The sequence below is a fragment of the Chelmon rostratus genome, chromosome 6 (genome assembly GCF_017976325.1).
Source record: "Chelmon rostratus isolate fCheRos1 chromosome 6, fCheRos1.pri, whole genome shotgun sequence".
Classification (NCBI taxonomy): Eukaryota; Metazoa; Chordata; class Actinopteri; order Chaetodontiformes; family Chaetodontidae; genus Chelmon; species Chelmon rostratus.
The window spans coordinates 6,355,179-6,375,532 of NC_055663.1; the positions used below are offsets into that span (position 1 = coordinate 6,355,179).

Genomic DNA, 20,354 nt, shown 5'->3' on the forward strand with positions numbered 1-20,354 from the left:
GGGAGGGAGGGGGGAGGGAAGGAGGGAGGGAAATAAACAAAAGGGGAAACTGAGTCACATTTAAAATGTGGGCAGATGGGAGCAGATCATTCAGAGAGAACTGTGCCACGTTGTTGGGGTAAGAAGTGTTTGCTGTACTATGATCCCTTTAAAACATCACGATGATGAGGTGCCCTGACTGTAGAATCACAGGTTATGTAGCAACAACCTCGAGGCGGGACAGTTACCAAAGAAACTACTGCAAACTCTGCTATCTTTGGATCTGGAGGTGCGATCGGGGGGATCAATTCAAACATCCTTTGTCTTCTTAGGGGTTTTGCACTATGTGATACAATCAATCTTGTTCCCCACATGGATTTTCTTTATATGCATGAACCCAAACACAGGCCTACCTATGTTTTTTATTGTTCCCTATGCAGCCTATGTACCGTGAGAGCACTCTGTATGCAGCGCTTTGATTGGGAATAACTTGGTGATTCAAGGCTATTTCATTGTGAAGCCAAATTTAGGTTTTTAGCTCTTGACGTGGAACCAAACAGTAGCATGCTCGACAATGCACACAAGTATCATTTTCATTTAAACAGGATATGTTTGCGTCCTAATGAGACTGTTGAGCAGACAAAACACCTCTCTGCAGAGGCTCACATGCCTCTCTGGTGTGACTGTCGGCTGAACATGAACACCAACATTGTGTATGAAGGGAGTGACCCTTCATTCATTGGCCCCTGTCTCTTAGAATCTGTGCACACCTCTGAACTGAAAATTAACTGCGATGCTTTTTCAGAACCACAGGCTCATCATAACATAGCAGCCCTGTCCAGTGAAAGATTTGATTTGTAATTTTTGTGAAAGAAGGATGAAGTGTAGCTGAATGGGCTGAGGAGACTTTCCTACTTTGTAAGATAAATAAACTTGTTTAAAAAGCCGTTGGATTATCAGAAAAAATGCATTGCATTTTCCCTAGCCGAGAAACATTTTGGAGATTCATGGTTTTCAGTGGACAGTACTGACAGGTAACATGCTACTATTCAAATGCATTTCGGCCAAAACATGCCAGCTGCATATGTCACATTTTACATCTGTCACTTCTACTATAGAAACATTCGATTGCAGTCAATATTAATAATTTATCAGCTCAGATCATGGACTGTTCTGTCTATAAGAGCAATTATCAGTCATTTGATCAATCAATCACCCAGCTATTCCTCATCATTTGTGGACTGTATAAGTCAAAACGCAGTCTAAATACTATTCCCTGTCCTGTTACAGCACTAGTGTAATGAATTGTGTTGTTTGTTTTTTTTTGTTATCTTATTGTTTGTGTGAAAGTCATGATGTTTACTTTTTATATTACTTCTCACCTCTGTATTCATTTTTGTTCATCTTTCAGCTTTGTTATGAACTAGTAGTAGCAGCAGTAGGCTATTTTATGTAAAGTTGAGTTGAAAATTACAAAATGTCTCAAGAAATTTGGGAGTTTTGAGGATTTTTGTTGCTTTTGTTTTTTCATTGTTTCATGTGTTCCTTTTATTAATGTTATTTTTATTTTTCTGTTGTTGTTTTTTAATGAAATCCACTTCCTCAGTTAAATGCATGGGATGTGGATTGACTCAAGTCCTGTGCTTGGGCGATATAAATGTTTTTATATTTTGCAACTAGAAGCTCATTTTAATTTACGGTTTTACATATAGTGCACTCAATGGTTTTAATTTTCATTATTATAACCAAGAAAAGCCTTTTGTTTATTCATGCTTCTCTTTTTTTCTCAGTCTGACTTATTGAGAATTTTAATGAGCTTTACAGAGAAAACTGGTGATTTTTTTATCCATTGATGGCCATGTGTTTGTAACATTTTTCAAGAAGTAAAGAAATGTTCTTGCTAAAAATAGTTGAAATTGAAATAAAAAAGTGAATGAATGCTCCAACAACATGATAAATGTGATGACAGGACCCCCGACCTACGTCATTTTAAAAGACCCCAGGAAGCAAAAGAACTTGCTGCTACCGTAGCAAATTTGTTCCCCAGCCTCATAAACAAAAACTCACAAGGCTAAATTATTGGGTTAATGGTACAACAACAAAGAGTGCAGAAGCTGGATGCATGGGAGGAAACATAGTTTTTTTAATCTGCAGCCTTAGTCCATTTTGTCTCGCAGGGATTTAGAAGACAAATATTTCTATTTTTCTCTGATCATTCTGATCATGTCAGCAGGCCGTGTGACTCTGTGCTCAATCAGTTCAAGAATGTGGCAAACACACTTTCTGTCTAAAGGCACCTTCAGTGTGATTTTTGGTGACCGAGTTTGACGTTGCTATGTTGAAAAGAACAGTGGATGAGGCGCAGTAGTGAGGTGGCATTTAAGACTTTGAATGAGGAGGTGTGGTGGGTGGAGGAACAGGGGAAGGCATTAGAACATGTGGGAGTATAATGGGATGTGGCCCATGATGAGTGCTCAGGTCATGTCGGTGAAAGATTTACATGCAGAGTGGCTGTTATGTTTCCATGGAGCTGAGTAATTCTTCACTTGCATCCAGTGTTGAAAACCCAAGCAGGACTGATCAGGAGGTTATTGATTCTGATTGTGTAGATGATGGTGCAGTTAGGCTAAATTGGTGAGACGTAGGTGGACAGTGAGGGACAGTTTGGGATGATGTAGCCTGTAGAGGTAGAGCTCAGGCTTTAGGTTTTTAGAAAGCTGTAAGTCATGAATTTATAGGTTATATCAGTACTTCAGCTAGATAAAGGCCAATCAAGCTGTTCGCAGATAAATCTGAGAAATAACATCACTTGTGGGTGACCATGGGAAATCCGCCGTCTGTAGGAACTGGCGCAACTCTTGCTCAACCATGAAAATCTAATTTATGGATTTAAACATTGTCCTCAGGTTAAGAAACATCAATGAGGGATTGATTGTAAACGACAAACTACATCAAATTTCTCAGTTGTAGTTAGAAACTGACCACAGTGTACAACCCTGTCCCCACTACACCCACCCAGTGTATCATCATAGCATTATTTAGATGGTTACCCATGTAAACAACATAGTTGATACTCCATCCTTCAATTTTCTTAATGCAGGCATTAAGGTAAAAAAAAATGAACCACAATTATTTTCTTTCTTTCTTTCAGTTTTTTTTTACCTGTTTATCTTCTTATTTGTTTAATTTATTTATACTTTGGTTTTACTTAGAGATCCAAAGAAGAACTCTGTGATATCTAGTGGCTTGTACACACTCCCCAAGGTTCTCCTTTCTGTGTGTGGTCTGTCTTTCCCTCTGTTTTAGGGTTGAGTTTGTCCTCTCGGACGATTCTGAAATATGAGATATTCAATTCTAAATGTTGGATGTTTTTCATAATAAACATGTACGAATTCTTGTAATTGTCTCTGTTCTTTACACTTAGCTGTACTTAAAGAGCACAGCTCTGCGAGAGCCACACTTTGCCTGATTTAATGATGTTTGGTGACATCATGGTTTTTCCAGCATAGTTCTGCCCTCCTTCAATTAAATCAGCCAGAAAAGGTAAAAACACCTCTGTGAGAATGCTGGTCCTTAAACAGGCCTTTTTCACAGCAGACATTTTGCTCTGGGGATAGTCTCCAAATTTGCAACTTCAGAAAAGTAATAATAATAATAAAGATGAAACTAAGATGCACAATATGCCATAGAACTACTGTAAAATAGTCAATTTTTATTTCTTATTCCTGTTATGTGGTTGTAGTGACAAAGTAATAGACAGTGCAGTGTATTCAGTGTTGGAATGAAGACTGGTCATTAATTTCACACAGAGAACACTAACATATAGTATATATACAGTAATGCATCTGAAAAAAAAACCTTGCCAAACTCAAAGAAACTCAAAGATATCTGTCAAGGAATCAGTTTATGTTGTTTTTTGCTTGTTTTCCTGCCAAAACATTATTTTACATTTCACATGGAAAACAATTATGCCATATGAGAAAAGGATTCATGAAACATTTGAAACATCTATCCAGATATATATGAATAAATATCTTGGAGGACTGTAAAAAAAAATAAAAAATTACAAATAATTTAGGCTAAATGCATGTATGCCTCGCTTACATAAAATCAAAACTCTTATGATACTCGAGCACGTTTAGAAACTCCAGCAAATTTGGGGAAATCGACTTCTTGTTCGACCGTGTCAGCTGATCATGATGTCATCACGTAGAACACGTGAACGTGCGTCCGACACAGGAAGTTGAATTATCAGCTGATCCTGCTGGCTGTTGTTGATGCCCGAAGTTGCTGTTGTTTGGACACTGTGTTGCTCTTACCTGCTCCTGACATTGAAGACACATTAAACCTTAGAGAGGGGCACGGTGGGCATTTACCGACTGACGAGCTTATGAGTAATAAGGGAAGCGTCTCGCAACGAGGACTTTGAATTTGCGCACTAGCGGCAGAAGAGCTAGCTCCAAAGCTTGAACCTTCGGTGACAGAAGAAAGAAAAACAGCAAAGACAGCCGACGGCTTGGCGTGCTTTCTTTGTTTATGTCGTGCCAGTCTGAACCGCGGTATTAATTTTCTTTGTCTTTAATTGAGATATTTTCTGCGCATACGGTATTTATATTTGTACTTTATTACCATTACGCGGAGGGCAGATAGCTCGTTAGCTAACGTTAGCCCGTAGCGCAAAGAAACAGTCTTGTTGTCAAGCTTTGATGCTTTCGTAACTGCCCGACAGTGACAGATAACTATAGCTAACAGCGGGAGAAAAGTCGGGTTTGTGGAAATAATTTTCGTGCCTCTGTATTTTTTTATTTGCTGTTTGTCACTGGATCAGGTGCTCTGTTGTACTGTGACACAGGACACAACACTGTAGCCGAACAAGTTGATGTTCACTCGCTAAATCGAAGCCTGTAGGAGACGTTTGTGGCCGTTGAACAAGTTTGACTTGTCCTTGCGTTTATTCCTGATTTTAAATCGAGTGATTCAGGGTTGCTTTTTTTAATCCGTATCGATCTTAAAGCACACAAACAAGTAACAGGTTAACTGACAGCTGGCCTTGTACGTTTTAGGTTGGCTAGCAGGTTGCGTAATTTGTTTGTGAGCAAGCTGTCAGCCTGTGCTGGGTAACTTGTTAAACTGTTATTTAAAACTTGTGTATCTTTGTCAGCCTTAGGTGATCAGTGTGTTCAGCCTTAGGCGGCGTGGTGGATGTCATTTTAAATATTTAACACATTTTATCATTCTTCTTTGGTACCGTTTTAATGTCAAGAACATATGACGTGATCAAGTCGTCACTCCTTACTGTAACTCACAGAGTCGCTGTTGGATGCTCACACTCATGAATCTGGTAGCTTTAGAAAAGTAAGTAGATAGAGTAATGAATTAAAGTCGCCATCTGAAACTATTGTGAGACAGTGCTGTGATCAGGGAGAGACAGGCGTGGAGAAAGGGTCCCTCGGAGGGTCCCATTGTGTCTTGAGGTGAGGTGAGCTGCCCCCCACTACTTGCCAATGCTGGATCTGGAGGTGGTGCCTGAGAGATCACTAGGAAATGAGCAATGGGAATTCGCCTTAGGTGAGTTTTACAACAACTTATTGAAGTTATAAACACACAACACAGAGACGGAGAAAGAGAATGAGACTACAAGCCATTTGTTAATGTTTGAAGCCACATTTCCAATTAATTTCCTACCATGTTAGTGTTGTTGTTAACTTTTAATGACTCATGCTCTGGCAGAAATACTGTCGCCTCACTTCATTCGTGTGTGTGTTCTTACATGTATGAATTTTCAGGGATGCCATTGGCCCAGGCCATCTCTATTCTGCAGAAACACTGCCGCATCATCAAAAATGTCCAGGTGCTATACAGTGAACAGGTAAGATGCCAGATGTGCTCTCTCACACACACGCACACACACATCAATGTTAATCAACTTGTTCAAGAATCCCCTTTTGGGCAGCAGTACAAGTATTGCAGGTTTTCTTTATATTCTTTAAAAAGGATTAAAGGATCTTAATCAAAACATTTTGTATATGTCCGGGTGTACTGTATGTAGAACATTTGTATAGGCTGAAAAATCTGTATCTCATTTTTATTTTAATTTTTTTAACTCAAGTCTCAGCCTCAAAAGTCCAGTATCAGCCAGACTATATTTGATTTATTTCCCCAGGCTCAATAGCTGTGACTCAAATCAGCAAGGGAGGTTGTTTTTAACATGAACGACACGGCCTGTTTTGGGTCATGTGTTGAAATATATTTGCCATCGTCATCTTGGTGTGTGCCTTGTTTCCCTTAAGTTCAAAAGCAGTTGATCCCGACTGCCTATCTGCATATCTGTTCATGAGGGCATATCCTCCCACCACTCTGTTAATTAACTAGTTTGTTTATCTCCCCTCCAGACGCCACTCAGCCATGACCTCATACTGAACTTGACTCAGGATGGGATTAAACTGCTGTTTGATGCCACAAATCAGAGACTCAAGGTGAAAATTGTTGATTTTCAGGGGAGGGGTTGAACTGGTGGGCGATGCGAAAAACTGTCAGGGAGTAGAAGAACCAGTGGTGTGTGGGCACAGAGACTCGAGCTCAAAGAGACTTAAAGAGAGAGACTCAAAGAGAGAGATCCGCAGTGTGGTTCCAGTGCTGTCCCCCCAACAGAGGATTTTAAAGAGATTGCCTCTCAGCAAGGTCGGGGTTTGGCTGTGATAGTATATATTAGTTGATAATAGACAGGACTTTTGACAGGGATTGAATTGAATTTGGAATTGCACACCCATATTAATGAGGGGGCTGTTGTATTTCTCCGCAGTCATTTGACAGCAGCAGCTAACCACAGCTGCAAAACTTCCTCTGATTTCTAGATAACTGGCAAAAGGCTTTAGACTCTTGTTAATAACGTTTAACTGATCATTTGTTTTGTAGCCATTGTGCCCTAACTGTGTTCATTTTCTGAGTGACAGGTGATTGAAGTGTATGACCTGAGCAAAGTCAAGTTGAAATACTGGTGAGTAGAAGTATATCATGCCAAAATGAAGTCAAAGGGGTTTACAAACCTATGTTATGTAGCAAGGATGAAAGCCTTCTTAGACTCTCAGCTATTACTGTTATATAGCCCTTATCTACAGGCACGGATCTATGTAATGATCATTGTGTGTTTACACTGTCCATTTTATGTTGCAGCAGACTTTGTTTTCAGCTACAAGTCATAGCCCCTCACAGACAGGCATACAGCTGCTTAGTGAAAGACGTCAGTAATGGAGTCTGCCTGCCTTAATGTGTTTCTTTAACTCTGTGCGTGATTGTCTTTCAGTGAAATCCATTTCTCTTCTCCTGCAATAGCTCCTCCGCTAATGTAGCACAGCCTGTATGAATGTTAATAGACTAACACTGGCTTTGTGTGTGTATGTGTGTGTGTGCGCGCGCATGCTTGCGTGCGTCTGTGTGTTGTGTTTCAGTGGAGTCCATTTCAACTCTCAGGCCATTGCCCCCACAATAGAGCAAATAGACCAGTCATTTGGAGCTACACACCCAGGAGGTACTTTACAAAACGCAAACAAGCTCTCCCAAATGAGCTTTTGCATTTTCAGCTTGTTTTTGTTTTTGTCTTTCAAGAGATCTTACTCCTCTTCCTCCCCCTCTGTGCAGTCTACAATGCTGCAGAGCAGTTGTTCCATCTCAACTTCCGTGGGCTGTCCTTCTCCTTCCAACTGGACTCATGGAACGAAGCTCCAAAGTACGAGGTGAGAATGTTTCCTCCGATTTTCCTGTCAGCCTTTTAAAGAAGGGCTGAGTGGTCGTTTCTTCACACCCCAGGGGAAGCAGGGCAGCCTTGTGATTGAAGTGATTACCCCTCATATGCACACTTTGAGGTCAAGCCCTATATGTACCTCAAGCATGTGCCTGAATCCCTGTCAGCTTGGTGTTGTGTCATAATAATAAATGATGTGAGAATGAATGAAAATCAAATGAATGTTGAGAATGTGATTGTCTTGCGGCTTGTTTGTACTTGGGCACAAAAGATTTTTTTTTTGTCTTGAATGCCTCTGACAGATCTCAAAATGCACCAAGTATGAATTCCAGTCGTGTACTGTTGATATGTCAAAGACTCCTTTCAGTGTTATGTAAGCAGTAAGAATCTGACTGCAGCAGGGAGTTGAGGGACTGCTCGGGCAGCATGAGTTCATAATTACATTCTCCAAGACAACAGATGCCCAGCAGCTTACAATTCTGATTTCTAAAACAATCTGCAAACTGCACGTTTGTACATACTGTCTGTAATATCAGGTGTTAGGCTTTTGCCTTTGTGGCTTTGTGTCTGGATTGAGGTTTGTATAATTAGTCAGAAGCTCTTTTGGAGGCTTTGCTGTCTGTACTGTGCAGCTGTGGATCTTTCGGGTGATGCATGTCTTAAACCAGCTGCTCTGCCGTCTGCTCCATTCTGCAGTTCGCCACTGTGAAAGCACACGTGTAGTGACGGCTTTACTGCTCCCTCTCAGAAGTTTAGTTCACCTCAGCTGCCTTCATATCCCATCGACAAAGTTTTTGCAGCTCGTCACATCTTTCTGGTTAAGCCGTTTGGCTGCTCCAGCATATCTGTGATAAGATTGTAACGGTGTTGACTATTTCTTAAACCTTCCGGTCTGCCCGGAGATGCGTGTTGAGCTGCTTGAATGCTTTTGCTTGATATACTGAAACAACAGTTCATGCTCACTTGTCATCTGTTAGTTGCAGGTACAAACATGGTAGTTTCAGTTTCTAGTTTGAACTGTGATATTTACATTTATTTATCTAGAGCTCCAGACTCACCTGCAGGTTGTTTCCTGTTTGTCTTGAGCGTCAGATGGCAGATGGATGCGTCTGAGATTCTTTGCGTTGTTCAGAATCTGTCCCACGTTTGTTGTGATTTTTATTCCTGTTAATCTACACAATAATGACAAAAAAGACAAACTTCCATTCCATCCTCTTAAATGTTGGTCACTGTAATGTTGCTGTTCTTTGAAGAATGCTGCCCCCTTTCCATTGATGCTTAATGTCTGGAAACTTTCCTCAGGGCAAATAAACCTTGTAAAACTAAGGATAATTTGTGCAAGTTCATTAAAACCTGCAAAGTTTTGCTTTGATTTAATATGAGAAAGACTCCTCTGCAGCCATTTTGCACCTCTGTTGTTCCGTGGTGACGAATGCAAACAATGAGAAACCAAATGAAGTAACCTCTGCTGAGTCACAGTGAATTGTGATTAAATACTGGAACTCTCATGGATAAAAACTTGCTATCTGACAGAGATCCAAGTTGGATTAAAATGTAGTGTCATTAATCAGTGCAAACATTGTGTTTGAGTTTTTCTGCTCTGGAATGTGAGTATTTAGGTCAGTCAGTGTGTTATGAAATGTTGAACTCCACAGTGCTTTATCATACACTATCACATCTTTCGGTGCTTGGTAAACACGTATTTCTGTTAAAGATCAGTTTGTTGTGCAGTGTCTTCTTAATATGTACAGTCTGTCAATGTGCACACACAAACACAGTATATACCCATCCTGTACTACTCCCAGTTGTTTTGCCTTGGCAGCCTAACTTTGCCATGGGTTTGGCCTCCCTGCAGATTCCACATGGGGCCATGGTCAAGAGGATGCACATTTACACTGGCAACAACCTGCAGGAAACAAGGTAACTGCACACACATGCAGATACACAAACTGGACATCACATAGAGTGGACATATCTCCACCAAAGAGTGCTTAAAGTTTATTGTTTTGATGATAGAAAATCTTTCTGGAGGAATATGCATCAACCACAGTGAACCATCTCCAGACGAGCCGAGAATTAATTGAAATATGTGAACATGCTGTTTTACCATGTATCTTACTACAAAATGAACAAATGGGACCAAAAACAGAACTTAGTTGGCAGTAAATAATGCTACAAGAGGCAGTAAACAGGTATTTTTTTTGAAGGTATTCGATCATCATTGATGAATGTGACAGGCCAGGAACAATGTGAATTTCACAGTTTTGATGGTTATTCTTTGATATAGTTGCCGCTTTATTGTTGTTGTGTATAGATTAATGCTTTTAAGATAATTTAGTGGACCGGTAAGCACAGTTTTGATTATATGCTGCCATATGAACCAAAAGAAGCAAAAATGTTTGATATCCTTAGTTCACATATTAATATGACTTTATGGGGTTTCCTCATTTTAACATGTGACAAACTGAGCAAATGTGTGTAGAGCAAAGACAACAACAAAAAGCCATAAGCCCTCATAAACAAGGAACACACACACACACACACACAGACACACACACACTCTTTTTCTCTCTGTCCTCAGAGCTCCGGTGATGCCATTGGCTTGTTTCCTTGGTAACATCTATGCAGAGTGCGTGGATGTCCTGAGAGACCGGGCAGGGCCTCTGGGGCTCAAACTCCGCCTTCTCACCGCAGGTAACATTTGTCTCAGTGTCTGTGTGTGTCATGAGGACTGCAAACTAAGATTTCTGATTAGATTCGAGATGTCCCCAAAGTGTTTTCCTCTACATATCCTCATATCTCCATTTTGATTCGCAGGATGTTTCTCTTGCCTCCAGTCTCTCCTTGTCATTTCTGCCACAGTTTGTGATTCTGCTGGAAAGCTGCAGCTACACCATTCATTTTTATTGGCATTGAACACAATTTTGAATACTTTTTGTGTTTTTTGTTCATTTTTATTGAAACAGTAGCCATGTTGTTCCACTGCAGACAAATCCTAAAGCATTTAACTTTTTAATTGTGTAACATGGACAAACACACATGTAGCTGCAGGTAGCTGGCTGGATCATGTACATGTATCTGCAGGGTGAATATAAAAACTGCTTTGTCCAACAGTCCCCACTCACAGAGACCACCATTTTCACTGCTATTCTCTGACCTGCTGCTCGAGTGTGTGATTTATTTATATATGTTCTACTGTAATGGGTGAGTGCAGGTTGTGGTCCTGGTGTGATGGCTGATGCTAAAGTGAGGTCCCTTGAAAGGAGCATCTACTTTGGAGATTCCTGTCAGGACGTGCTGGGTGCTCTGGGATCGCCACATAAAGTCTTTTACAAGTCTGAGGACAAGGTAGATAAACTGTCTCCCTTTCAAACACTGAAAAGAACATGCCTTAGAACTAATGGTATTATCTTTTTACTAAGTTCTGCTCATCCTTTCCTGATCCACATCCTGTAATCTATCACAATGACAACTCAATTATCCCCCCTGGGGTCCTAATAGTTTCTTTTAATCTAAAGTAATTGAATCTAATACCCACTAACTAATTTCACATTTTGCATGATGGAAAAAATCATTAGTTCTCAGTAGTTGAGTTTCACTTCTTGAATGTGGCACCACAAGAAATCAGCAATGTGCAGTACTATATATTCATACCTAATTATCTGAAAATAGATCATAAATAGGCAATCTAATGATGACACTGTCAGTTTTACAAATGACTAAAGCTTTACTAACATTTTTCATACTGACAGTGGATGAAGTGAATATGTGTAATCTGAAAGTGGTCAAACTCAAAGATCCATTACTACAGCATCAAACACCTCACAGACAAAGTTATAAACCAGCAGTTATTAAGATCTCTCTCTCAGGAGTTAACTGAAGCCCCAGTCTGAACTAAACAGAGAGTGGATATTGGATTTATTCATCAAAAATCATAAATGACAATGTTTCTCTGTATCTGCTGAACATAACAATCAATCAATTGTAGCAAAAATATTAAGCAATATATATCGTCATTTATCCTCTGTGAATCATTATGTGTTCTTTCTTATTGCAGATGAAGATCCACTCTCCATCACCTCACAAGCAGGTTCCTTCTAAATGTAACGACTACTTCTTCAACTACTTCACCCTCGGAGTGGTACGTGAACTGACCCCAGGCTTATTTGTATGTAGAACTTCAGTGATGTGTTTTTCATGTAGCTGTATTCACACAGTTACACGGGGAAGGAAACAGACTCACTCGGTCATGTTTGAAGGACTTCAGAATTACAGCGATTATGTTGGACACCCAGCTTCTTCATGATAATGGACTTTTTGGGGAGAAATGATAGTACGTTATGTAGTATAGTATCTTACTGCTGATGATTGCTATTGGAGGTGACAAGTATGTGCTAGACCCATGTTGATGGATAATACACACTACAGGCTAATGTATATCAGCCAGAATGTGCAGAGAATTGTTGTTTTTTCTGATAATTCCTGTGAATGTAACAGTAAGTGCACTTCACTCTAAATTGTTTTTTTTGATAAGTTGGTGTAAAGTCTGTTCCTAGTCGTCTTGCACAGAAATGTCCTTTCAGATGATGTTTTTTGTTAGCTTGTGTTTTTGGACCGCTATTCAGATCTCGGTAGCCAACTGGCTGTAGTCCTGCCTCTGTCTGCAGTTACTCGCCCCACTGTTTGCAGTAGATAGGGCTGGAGCTGGAGCTGATCTGGTCAGTCATATGGTGCAAAAGCATAAAGGCATCACTCTCATCCTTATTTTTCAGGATATCCTGTTTGACTCTACAAGTCACCTGGTTAAGAAGTTTGTCCTCCATACCAACTACCCCGGACATTACAACTTCAATATGTAAATACCCTGCTGTGTCGTTACTTGTTTCTGTGTGTCTTTCCTTCTTTACGATTCTTTTACCCTCAGTTTCTCTACCTTTCTGTCTCTCTCCATTCTAGTTGACAATACTTATATCCTCTGTGTGTAATTATCTACACTGTTACGACAAAGAAGGGAGACATACACCAAACTTGGCAATAACAAACTGAAAAGAACTGAGAAAATGTTATTATGTTAGCCCTTTTATCTCCTCTTACACTACAGCATCTCTGTCTGTTTCTTTTGATAATGTTTCCTCTGTCATCACAGATATCATCGATGTGACTTTAAGATTCCTCTTGTCATTAAGAAAGGTGAGACGGTTTCCAGTCATGAGTGAGCCCTGCCTGTCTCAGTGTAGATTGTATGATTTTTAATCTGCCCTTCATCTAATGTCTGTTCTTTGCACTGTAGAAGGAGCTGACTCTCAGACGGAGGACTGCATCTTAACCACCTACAGCAAGGTCAGTTGTAGGCAGTATTTATAGGGCCGTTACATTTTGTCAGAGATCAATTCTTTGTTAGAAATTCACAAGGCAGTGCTATGGTAGGGCTGGCACCATCTGACATGGTCTCTGTCAGTGAGTTTTCTAATTTCAAACTCTACCTCTTCATCGGTCATTACAGAGTTGTGACTTTTCAGTTGTTTTTCTCTTCTAAAACCTGCTCTCCACATCACTAGTAAACCTTTAGTTTCATGCCATAAAAGTTGGATGTGACATCTGTTTTCTACTGTGGCTACAGCTGCCTTCTGATGTTTACAACAGAGGAAAAGTTGTATAAGAGTCTTGTGATATCCACTAAAAATATCCCAGAATTTGCCTCAATTTAGCTCCAAGAAAAGTGTGATGGAGATGATCAGTGGGTTTCCTGAAAACAGGATTCAACATTTGATCTTCAGCAAAAGATCTACAGTCTCTGTCTCCTTTACTACACAGTGTATCTGAATGTGTTCTGCCACTGGAAGCTGCACTATCACCTAGAAGCTAATAGGTCATAGTGCAGCTAACAGGCCTTTATCTTCTGCTAACTGTTTGTTTCTCTGTCAGTGGGATCAGATTCAGGAACTGCTGGGTCATCCGATGGAAAAACCCGTAGTGCTCCACAGGTACATAGACATGCTCTTGCATATAGACAGGCCACACTGTTACAATGCTATTTTAAACGTGTCCCACAGAGGTCTAACGTCATTTTAATGTTGTCGGCTGAGAAACATAATATTCAAGATGCAAGGTTTTCATAGCAAATCCTATCCAAGCGAATGTCCTCTCTGATATCAGATGTTTGTGTTTGACAGGTCCTCATCAGCCAATAACACCAACCCCTTCGGCTCTACCTTCTGCTTTGGACTGCAGAGGATGATCTTTGAGGTGAGACTGTGCATCTCTGTAGCTTTGGTTAGCATTCCAGTGTGTTCAAGAATGAGGAGTCTCCCTCTCTCAAAGGAAATGACCACAATCTGAATTTCTATGTGATCAGTTTTACCTGAGGTGATTTTCAGTGACCTTGCAGGAGATAAAAGAGACCACGTGTTTACTCCTTAAATATTACTGAATGCCAGATTATGACAGGAGTAAAATTAAGGATGTGATTGAAACCGACCTGCCTGCTTTGCCTTAGTTTGCTTGAAACAGTATTTTTAAAACAAAAGCCTTGAGAATGAACATTTAGTTTGAAAATTCTCCAGTCCAAACCTTTTGCATGTGATCCAGTCCTGTCTAACACATACTACTACCTGTTTCCCTCCACCTCAGGTGATGCAGAATAACCACATAGCATCAGTGACCCTCTACGGTGCTCCACGGACCGCCAGTCAAGCCCGACCTGAGTCTAGTAGTAGTTCCCACTGAACAAGTAACCAGATCAACGTCCCATTCTGGCCAGTCCTGAATCTAGTACCTCTACTGACTGCACCTCTAACCCAGAGCCAGATTCTTAACCAAGCAGACGTAACCCAGAACAACAACGTCCTTCTTGCCCAGCTCAGACGCTACAGAACAGAAACACAACCAGAACCCAGAATAACCAAATCAGCTTTTCCTGGTGGGTCCAAAGGCTTACTCTTTCAATCAGACACACCCAGTCAGTACAGTCAACCCAGCCCAGACTACCACAGGAACCAGGATCTAATGGCATGGCTGCAGTGCTGGAGCACTGATGCTTTGAAGTGAAACCAATGAAATGATTTCTTGGTTGTGTGGTGCTGCAAACTGACATGGTGAAGAAATCTGTGCTCCAGAAGAGTTCATCCTGCCCAGACTGCAGTTTGGATGGTTCCACCAGTAAGATGTAATGCAGCCTGTACATGACAACAATCTCCATAACATTGTGGTGGTGAGATGATCAGCATTTAAATATCATCTGCAACAAATCTCTGTCAAGTGTTGAACATCAAACATAGAGTTGTGGACTTAATATGGCCGCCAGTGGAAAACGCTGTGGCCAAAGTCTTGAAACAAACTCTGGCTTGTCCCACTGAATACACATCAACCGACCACACTGCCAGCCCAACCAGTACCGCCTGTCTTCCTGCCACAACATCAGGACCAGACGCGACTGGCTCAAGCAAAGCACGGACACATCTGAACCGCAATGAACCAAACCAGCCCAGCCCAACCATGAGCCATCAGAGCCAAACACACTGGAAGCTGGAGAGGACTGTAACCAAAAACAGGAAACACAAGAATCCGGATTTTTGTCGTACAAGAGAAGAACCAAACGTACTCAGTGGTCGGAGAGTCATGAGGCGCCAGAACACACCCCCAACAGCCGGGTGACCAGATACGAAGCCGAACGATCCAAACATCCAACATCAGCTCGCTTCCCCCCCTTCCTGCTCACTCTTCCTCCACCTTTCTTCAGTGGTGCCCACAAACACACACACACACACACACAAGCACACAGCAGCAAACACGCGACAGCTGTTGTTATTCGCAGCTCTGGACGTTGGCGTGTCTGTTTTTCTCAAGCACACACACACACACACACACCAACAAACACTCACATAAATGAGCATCTGCATGTGTTAGGCTGCTGATTTTTGAATCGACATTTCAATAGACTTTAATTCAAGCACACACAGCATTTCAGTCCCTTCACTACTATTCTCACATGTATTTCTAATACATGAAAGCTGGTTAATCTTTTCAGCCTTTTTAAAGCGCGATGCAACGTGGAGACATGCAGGCATGACACAAGGATTTGCATGAACTTGGCAGATGTTTTTCAATGAGGGGAGACTTACTAGAAGCACAAACTGTCAACCTGTTCTGTTTATTTGATCCTGCATGTTGTGACGGGACTTTGCACACACTTTTTTGCCCTGCTTCACTCATTCACGCCATTTTCATCGTGTTTTTTTTTTTTTAAACCGTTTTACATTTGCACTAATACACACCTTTTTACTTGATTGGTTGATTGTGCCCTATCTCAGAGATTGATTTGTGGAGACATTTGGAGAATAGTGCTGTGTGTGTGTATGTGTGTCTGTTTTTATCCATAGGTTTGGACCGAGGAGAGGTCCTGCTATGGTGCATGGTGTATGCAGTCATGTCTCTGTGTTCCACTCTTCTCCCTCTTTCCTCTGGGCTTACTCCAACTCTCCATCTGATTGATGCATTGCAACTCATCCCTCAGCAATGTCTGCATTCACCTCTTTGTTGAATTGCCAAATGCTATAGCCAAAGACGTTTCAGGATTTCATTTGATCCGCTGACTTTACAGCCGTCTTGTTCTAACTCGTCCTACGGAGAGGTGTGTGTGTTTGCCGTCTCCTTTCCGTCACATCTTTTGTTTCTAATCTGCACATCAAAGTCATTGCTGTGGTAAAGCCTCTAAATTCAGCTCCTGGTTTCTCTAACTGCTGACAGTAATTACATAAGATGTGAAAAGCTGACTTATGTGAGCATTTTGAAACCAACCAGCCTGTCTTTCATCTGGATTGGTGGAGACACATTAACAACAGTAACAACTAGTGTCGCCCCTCTTGTGAGTGTCTCTTGTATAGTGGTTATTAGAGAGCTGTAATTTAAAGAATTACTATTGTTCCTCTGTGGATTCAGTACATTTTAACCCCTTAAGGAAGTGGGGAGAGAACATCAGTCATTCCTTCATCATAACGTGTGTTTGCGTCTCCCTCCCAGTGTATGAATTCAGAATCTTTTTAATGATAAGCATTTGAATAAACTGTGTATTAATTTGAATACACATATTCTCATGTATCGTCCCTTGATACAAATGCCATTTGTTTATTATTTTTCACTATTGCTGAATTTATGATTGTTTGTATCAACATGTGCGAAGGCATGAGGGTTGAAGTCAGGGCCCGTATACATGATGAAATGTTGGAAGCACTGACTGGAAAATTTAGACCATTAAACGCCAAACTGGCTGCTTCCAGATGCTTTGCAAAAATGCAGCATTTTTCTAGAATGGGTGAGATGATTCTGCAAAGTTGAGGTATATCAAGCAGTTTGAAGGGACTTGACATTCAGACTGACTTCACTGTGGTGTTCTTATTACTACGTCCGTGTTCTTTAGCAGCCCCAACGGACTGAATTGATTGATTTAATTGCTTGATTGTATCCTTCACTGAAACCAAATGGCAGCACAGTGCGAGTAGTCCAGAAGCATCCTCAACAGTACCTTAAAGCAGTTTGGCATCATATGATCAGAAGAAAGCAAACACTCATTTTAAGTCTAATCAAATTTATGATCATTGTAAATTCTAGTCAAGGGTCAACTTTTTTTTTTATTCACCATTTATAGCCTTTATTCACAGTACCTTGTTTTTTGGCACAGCGTGGATCTGAACTTCAGGATTGTTAAAACCCACTTCCTGTTGTTTCTTACCGGGCACATGAGCAGGAGAAGACCACATTAAAGAGCAGCTACGAAGTACATTTCTGTGCTGCATGAATCCAGTCAGTTAGGCAGTTGTGAGGTTGTTATGTGTCGGGCCCTGACGCCGAGAGTCGATGTTGATGTACAAATGCTGTAAATAGTTGTGCACTCTTATTCTGCTGTCCTCTTATTACATGATCTCTATGGCTCGGCACAGATACAACCGACTCAGGCACTGGCTGAGTAGCTCAATATTTCCTCCTTGATTCTGATTGGACTAAAAAAAAAAGTCAAGAGGAGGCATCTGCTCACAGCTGACTCATTAACAATCACTGGATTTGTTTTTTTTTTTTTTTATTTCTCTCACTTCCATACCACTCAGTATTGAAACTCATGCAATGCTAAGGCTGCAAGTCCACAGAAGTGTTGGGTGTTAGCAGGTCACCCTGCTTCAGCTCTGCTTGAACTGCTACTGCAAGTTGTCCACGTTTGATCCCCAGAAACAGCATCACATACGAAGGAAAGCACCGATCCTTCACATTTGAACTGGAAGAGAGCTCTGGTGGAGATGTTTTTGTAGAGTGGACAGAATCTGATTTGGAGTCTAGCATTGGCATGTTGCTAGATTATACGTCTACTTGTTTACACTAGAAAAAAAATATCTCTTTGGCTGCAGCTTTCTTGTAGTCAGGCTCCCTCCTTAGTGAGGTGATGTGGTTTCTGGAAACAGGAGAGCTGACTGTTTCACAGTCTAGTTTCTTAAACTGGGATTCCAAAAGTGAGAGTAATGGCTTCCAACAAATAAACTCATTTTCTCATTGGTGTTCCCAGGTTTTAAGATGTTTAAGAGCAAAAATCCAGCAAAGTCTGATGAACTTGGAAACAGAAAGTTCCCTGCTCCTGTTCTGGTTTATCCACATCTCGAGCTGAATGAGGAATCAGGTGTAATATAACATGAAAGCTATATTCAAACATTTTCCTCGGCTTGCTTTTGTGCAAGTAAATATGAGAAAATCGAGAAAAAAGAAAACGCAAAACTGTTGAACATTGTGCCTCATCTCCCACCGAGCCTGTCCTTGACTTCTGTCTCTATCTCCTCTGTAAAAAGGAATCTGCTTGTACATACAACTCGAGAATGCATTTGAACTGCATCATTGTACAGTACGTATGTGTGTGTGAGTCACTGAGCATTAGCAACAAGCTAACATGGTCTAACATATCAGTCATTTTAGTTTTCCTGTTACCTGCAGAAAATGGCAGGTTGGGCTGGGTTTCCCGAAACAAAACAATGTTTAATGTGGTGTGTGTGTGTGTGTTACTAAGTACACCAGACGCCCAGAACAATGAGCAAATGACCATTAACATTTATCATAGTTACCGAGGAATGCATGATTTTAGCAGTGTAATTCTGCAAATAAAGACCTAGTTGTCCAGAAGATGGTATCAGATGTTCATAAAGCAGAGGGGAAACCATTCTGTTGTCTCCCTCTCCACTCTGCTGGATTTGAATAAATTGGTCACCACCCGAAAGATCCCAGAACTAGCTTGAGCTTTGCTCCATTGGAAACAGATGGGTCAAAGATGACATGAAAAAACAGAAACTGTAGAGGCGGCAGCAAATGAAGCAAATCAAGATGCTCCTGTGGGAAAACATACAGAAGTGTAAAGTTTGTTTAAGCGCAGCGCAATGCACACACTAGACGCTGACATTAGAAGAGAGAAAGATTCTAGTCTTCAACCCAGTTTTGGTAAACCCAGCCCAGCACCACAGACGGTCAGTGCTGTGATGATGCATTGTTACTGAGAGACAGGCAGAGGAGCTCTAGGGTGCTGGGTAGTTAATCTCACCCAAACTCAGGTGGACATATCACATCCTTGTTTTTCTAAAATTTTTAAGCCAGAAAAATAAGTGAAAACCTAAATCCAGAGGTCTGTGTGACTTTTAGATTCCACCTTTTTTCTTTTAATTTCATTGAATGCAGGAATGAATGATTGTCATAATCAGATTGTTGTAATTTATAACTGACAGCTTCAGTTCAGTGTAATGATAATCTCATATTAACGCTTTGTATTGTCTGTTCTTGGTACCATATGTTCTGTTGCCCATCTCACATATTCTCCTCCAAATATTTTTTGTGGACATTTTAAGCCCATTTCTGGAAATGGGGCCGTTATACTTAATTAAAACTTGTGAAATTCATTGGAATGTGGCATTTTATATTTTGAATACTATAACTTTGTGTATGAAGAAATACGTAGATTCATTCAGCATGTCCACTGAAAAAAAGGCAATAACAATACCATGTAGTGCAAAGAGAAGGATTAAGTTGACTGAAAGCTTTGCTCCAGCAAATTACTGTTTGATGATGATTGCTGAGATGAGCTACTGCTGTGCGAGCTCTAACAACTAGCAACATTTGGACTTTTATGAAATCAAACGCTCACTGTTCATTGACTTCAGAGTTCATTTTCTGTGTGTGCAACCAGGATATGAAAAAACAATAAAAAATGTAGATGTGAAAAAGATTTTGAGGTTTTGTTTGTTTCTCAGTCTACACAACCTTGAAACTAACTCACAATGTGAAGGACCTGATTGTGTTTGTTCCTGCATATTATTATTATTATTTCTACCACAATGGCTGGAATTGCTGTGAGCTAGAATGAACTACAAACACAAAACTCGGCCCAATAACTGGAAATGATGCAAATGTGCTTTCCAAGAAATGTGAGCCCAATCAGCCAGAAAAAAAGTCCTCCATGATGAATTTTCCACCGTTTTGATTTTTTTTTCTTCTAAAAATCAGTAATATGAATAGAACTTGTTGAATTTTGAATGTATTAACACCAAAAACAGGTAAAGAGCACTGCCAGACTAAGACACACATTTCTATTAAAAACAAAACATGGCCACCATCA

At 40.6% G+C, this 20,354-nt stretch overlaps 1 protein-coding gene across 1 annotated transcript; it reads left to right on the forward strand.

The window, feature by feature from the left end:
* Positions 1-4,264: 4,264 nt before the first annotated feature.
* Positions 4,265-19,951, forward strand: phaf1 (phagosome assembly factor 1). The gene is made up of 16 exons (XM_041939288.1): positions 4,265-5,547; positions 5,766-5,848; positions 6,372-6,455; positions 6,933-6,976; positions 7,428-7,507; positions 7,618-7,712; positions 9,576-9,640; positions 10,302-10,414; positions 10,935-11,068; positions 11,778-11,861; positions 12,493-12,575; positions 12,867-12,910; positions 13,011-13,060; positions 13,646-13,704; positions 13,894-13,966; positions 14,351-19,951. Exons 1-16 carry the CDS (start codon positions 5,484-5,486, stop codon positions 14,444-14,446), a joined length of 1,251 nt encoding a protein of 416 aa, XP_041795222.1. The 5' UTR covers positions 4,265-5,483; the 3' UTR covers positions 14,447-19,951.
* The last annotated feature ends 403 nt before the right edge of the window (positions 19,952-20,354 follow it).

Coding starts and splice junctions, on each gene's coding strand:
- phaf1 (XM_041939288.1), top strand. CDS start 5,484: ATGCTGGATCTGGAGGTGGTGCCTGAGAGATCACTAGGAAATGAGCAA. Junction 5,548..5,765: donor GCAATGGGAATTCGCCTTAG/GTGAGTTTTACA, acceptor ATGAATTTTCAG/GGATGCCATTGGCCCAGGCC. Junction 7,508..7,617: donor TGGAGCTACACACCCAGGAG/GTACTTTACAAA, acceptor CCCTCTGTGCAG/TCTACAATGCTGCAGAGCAG.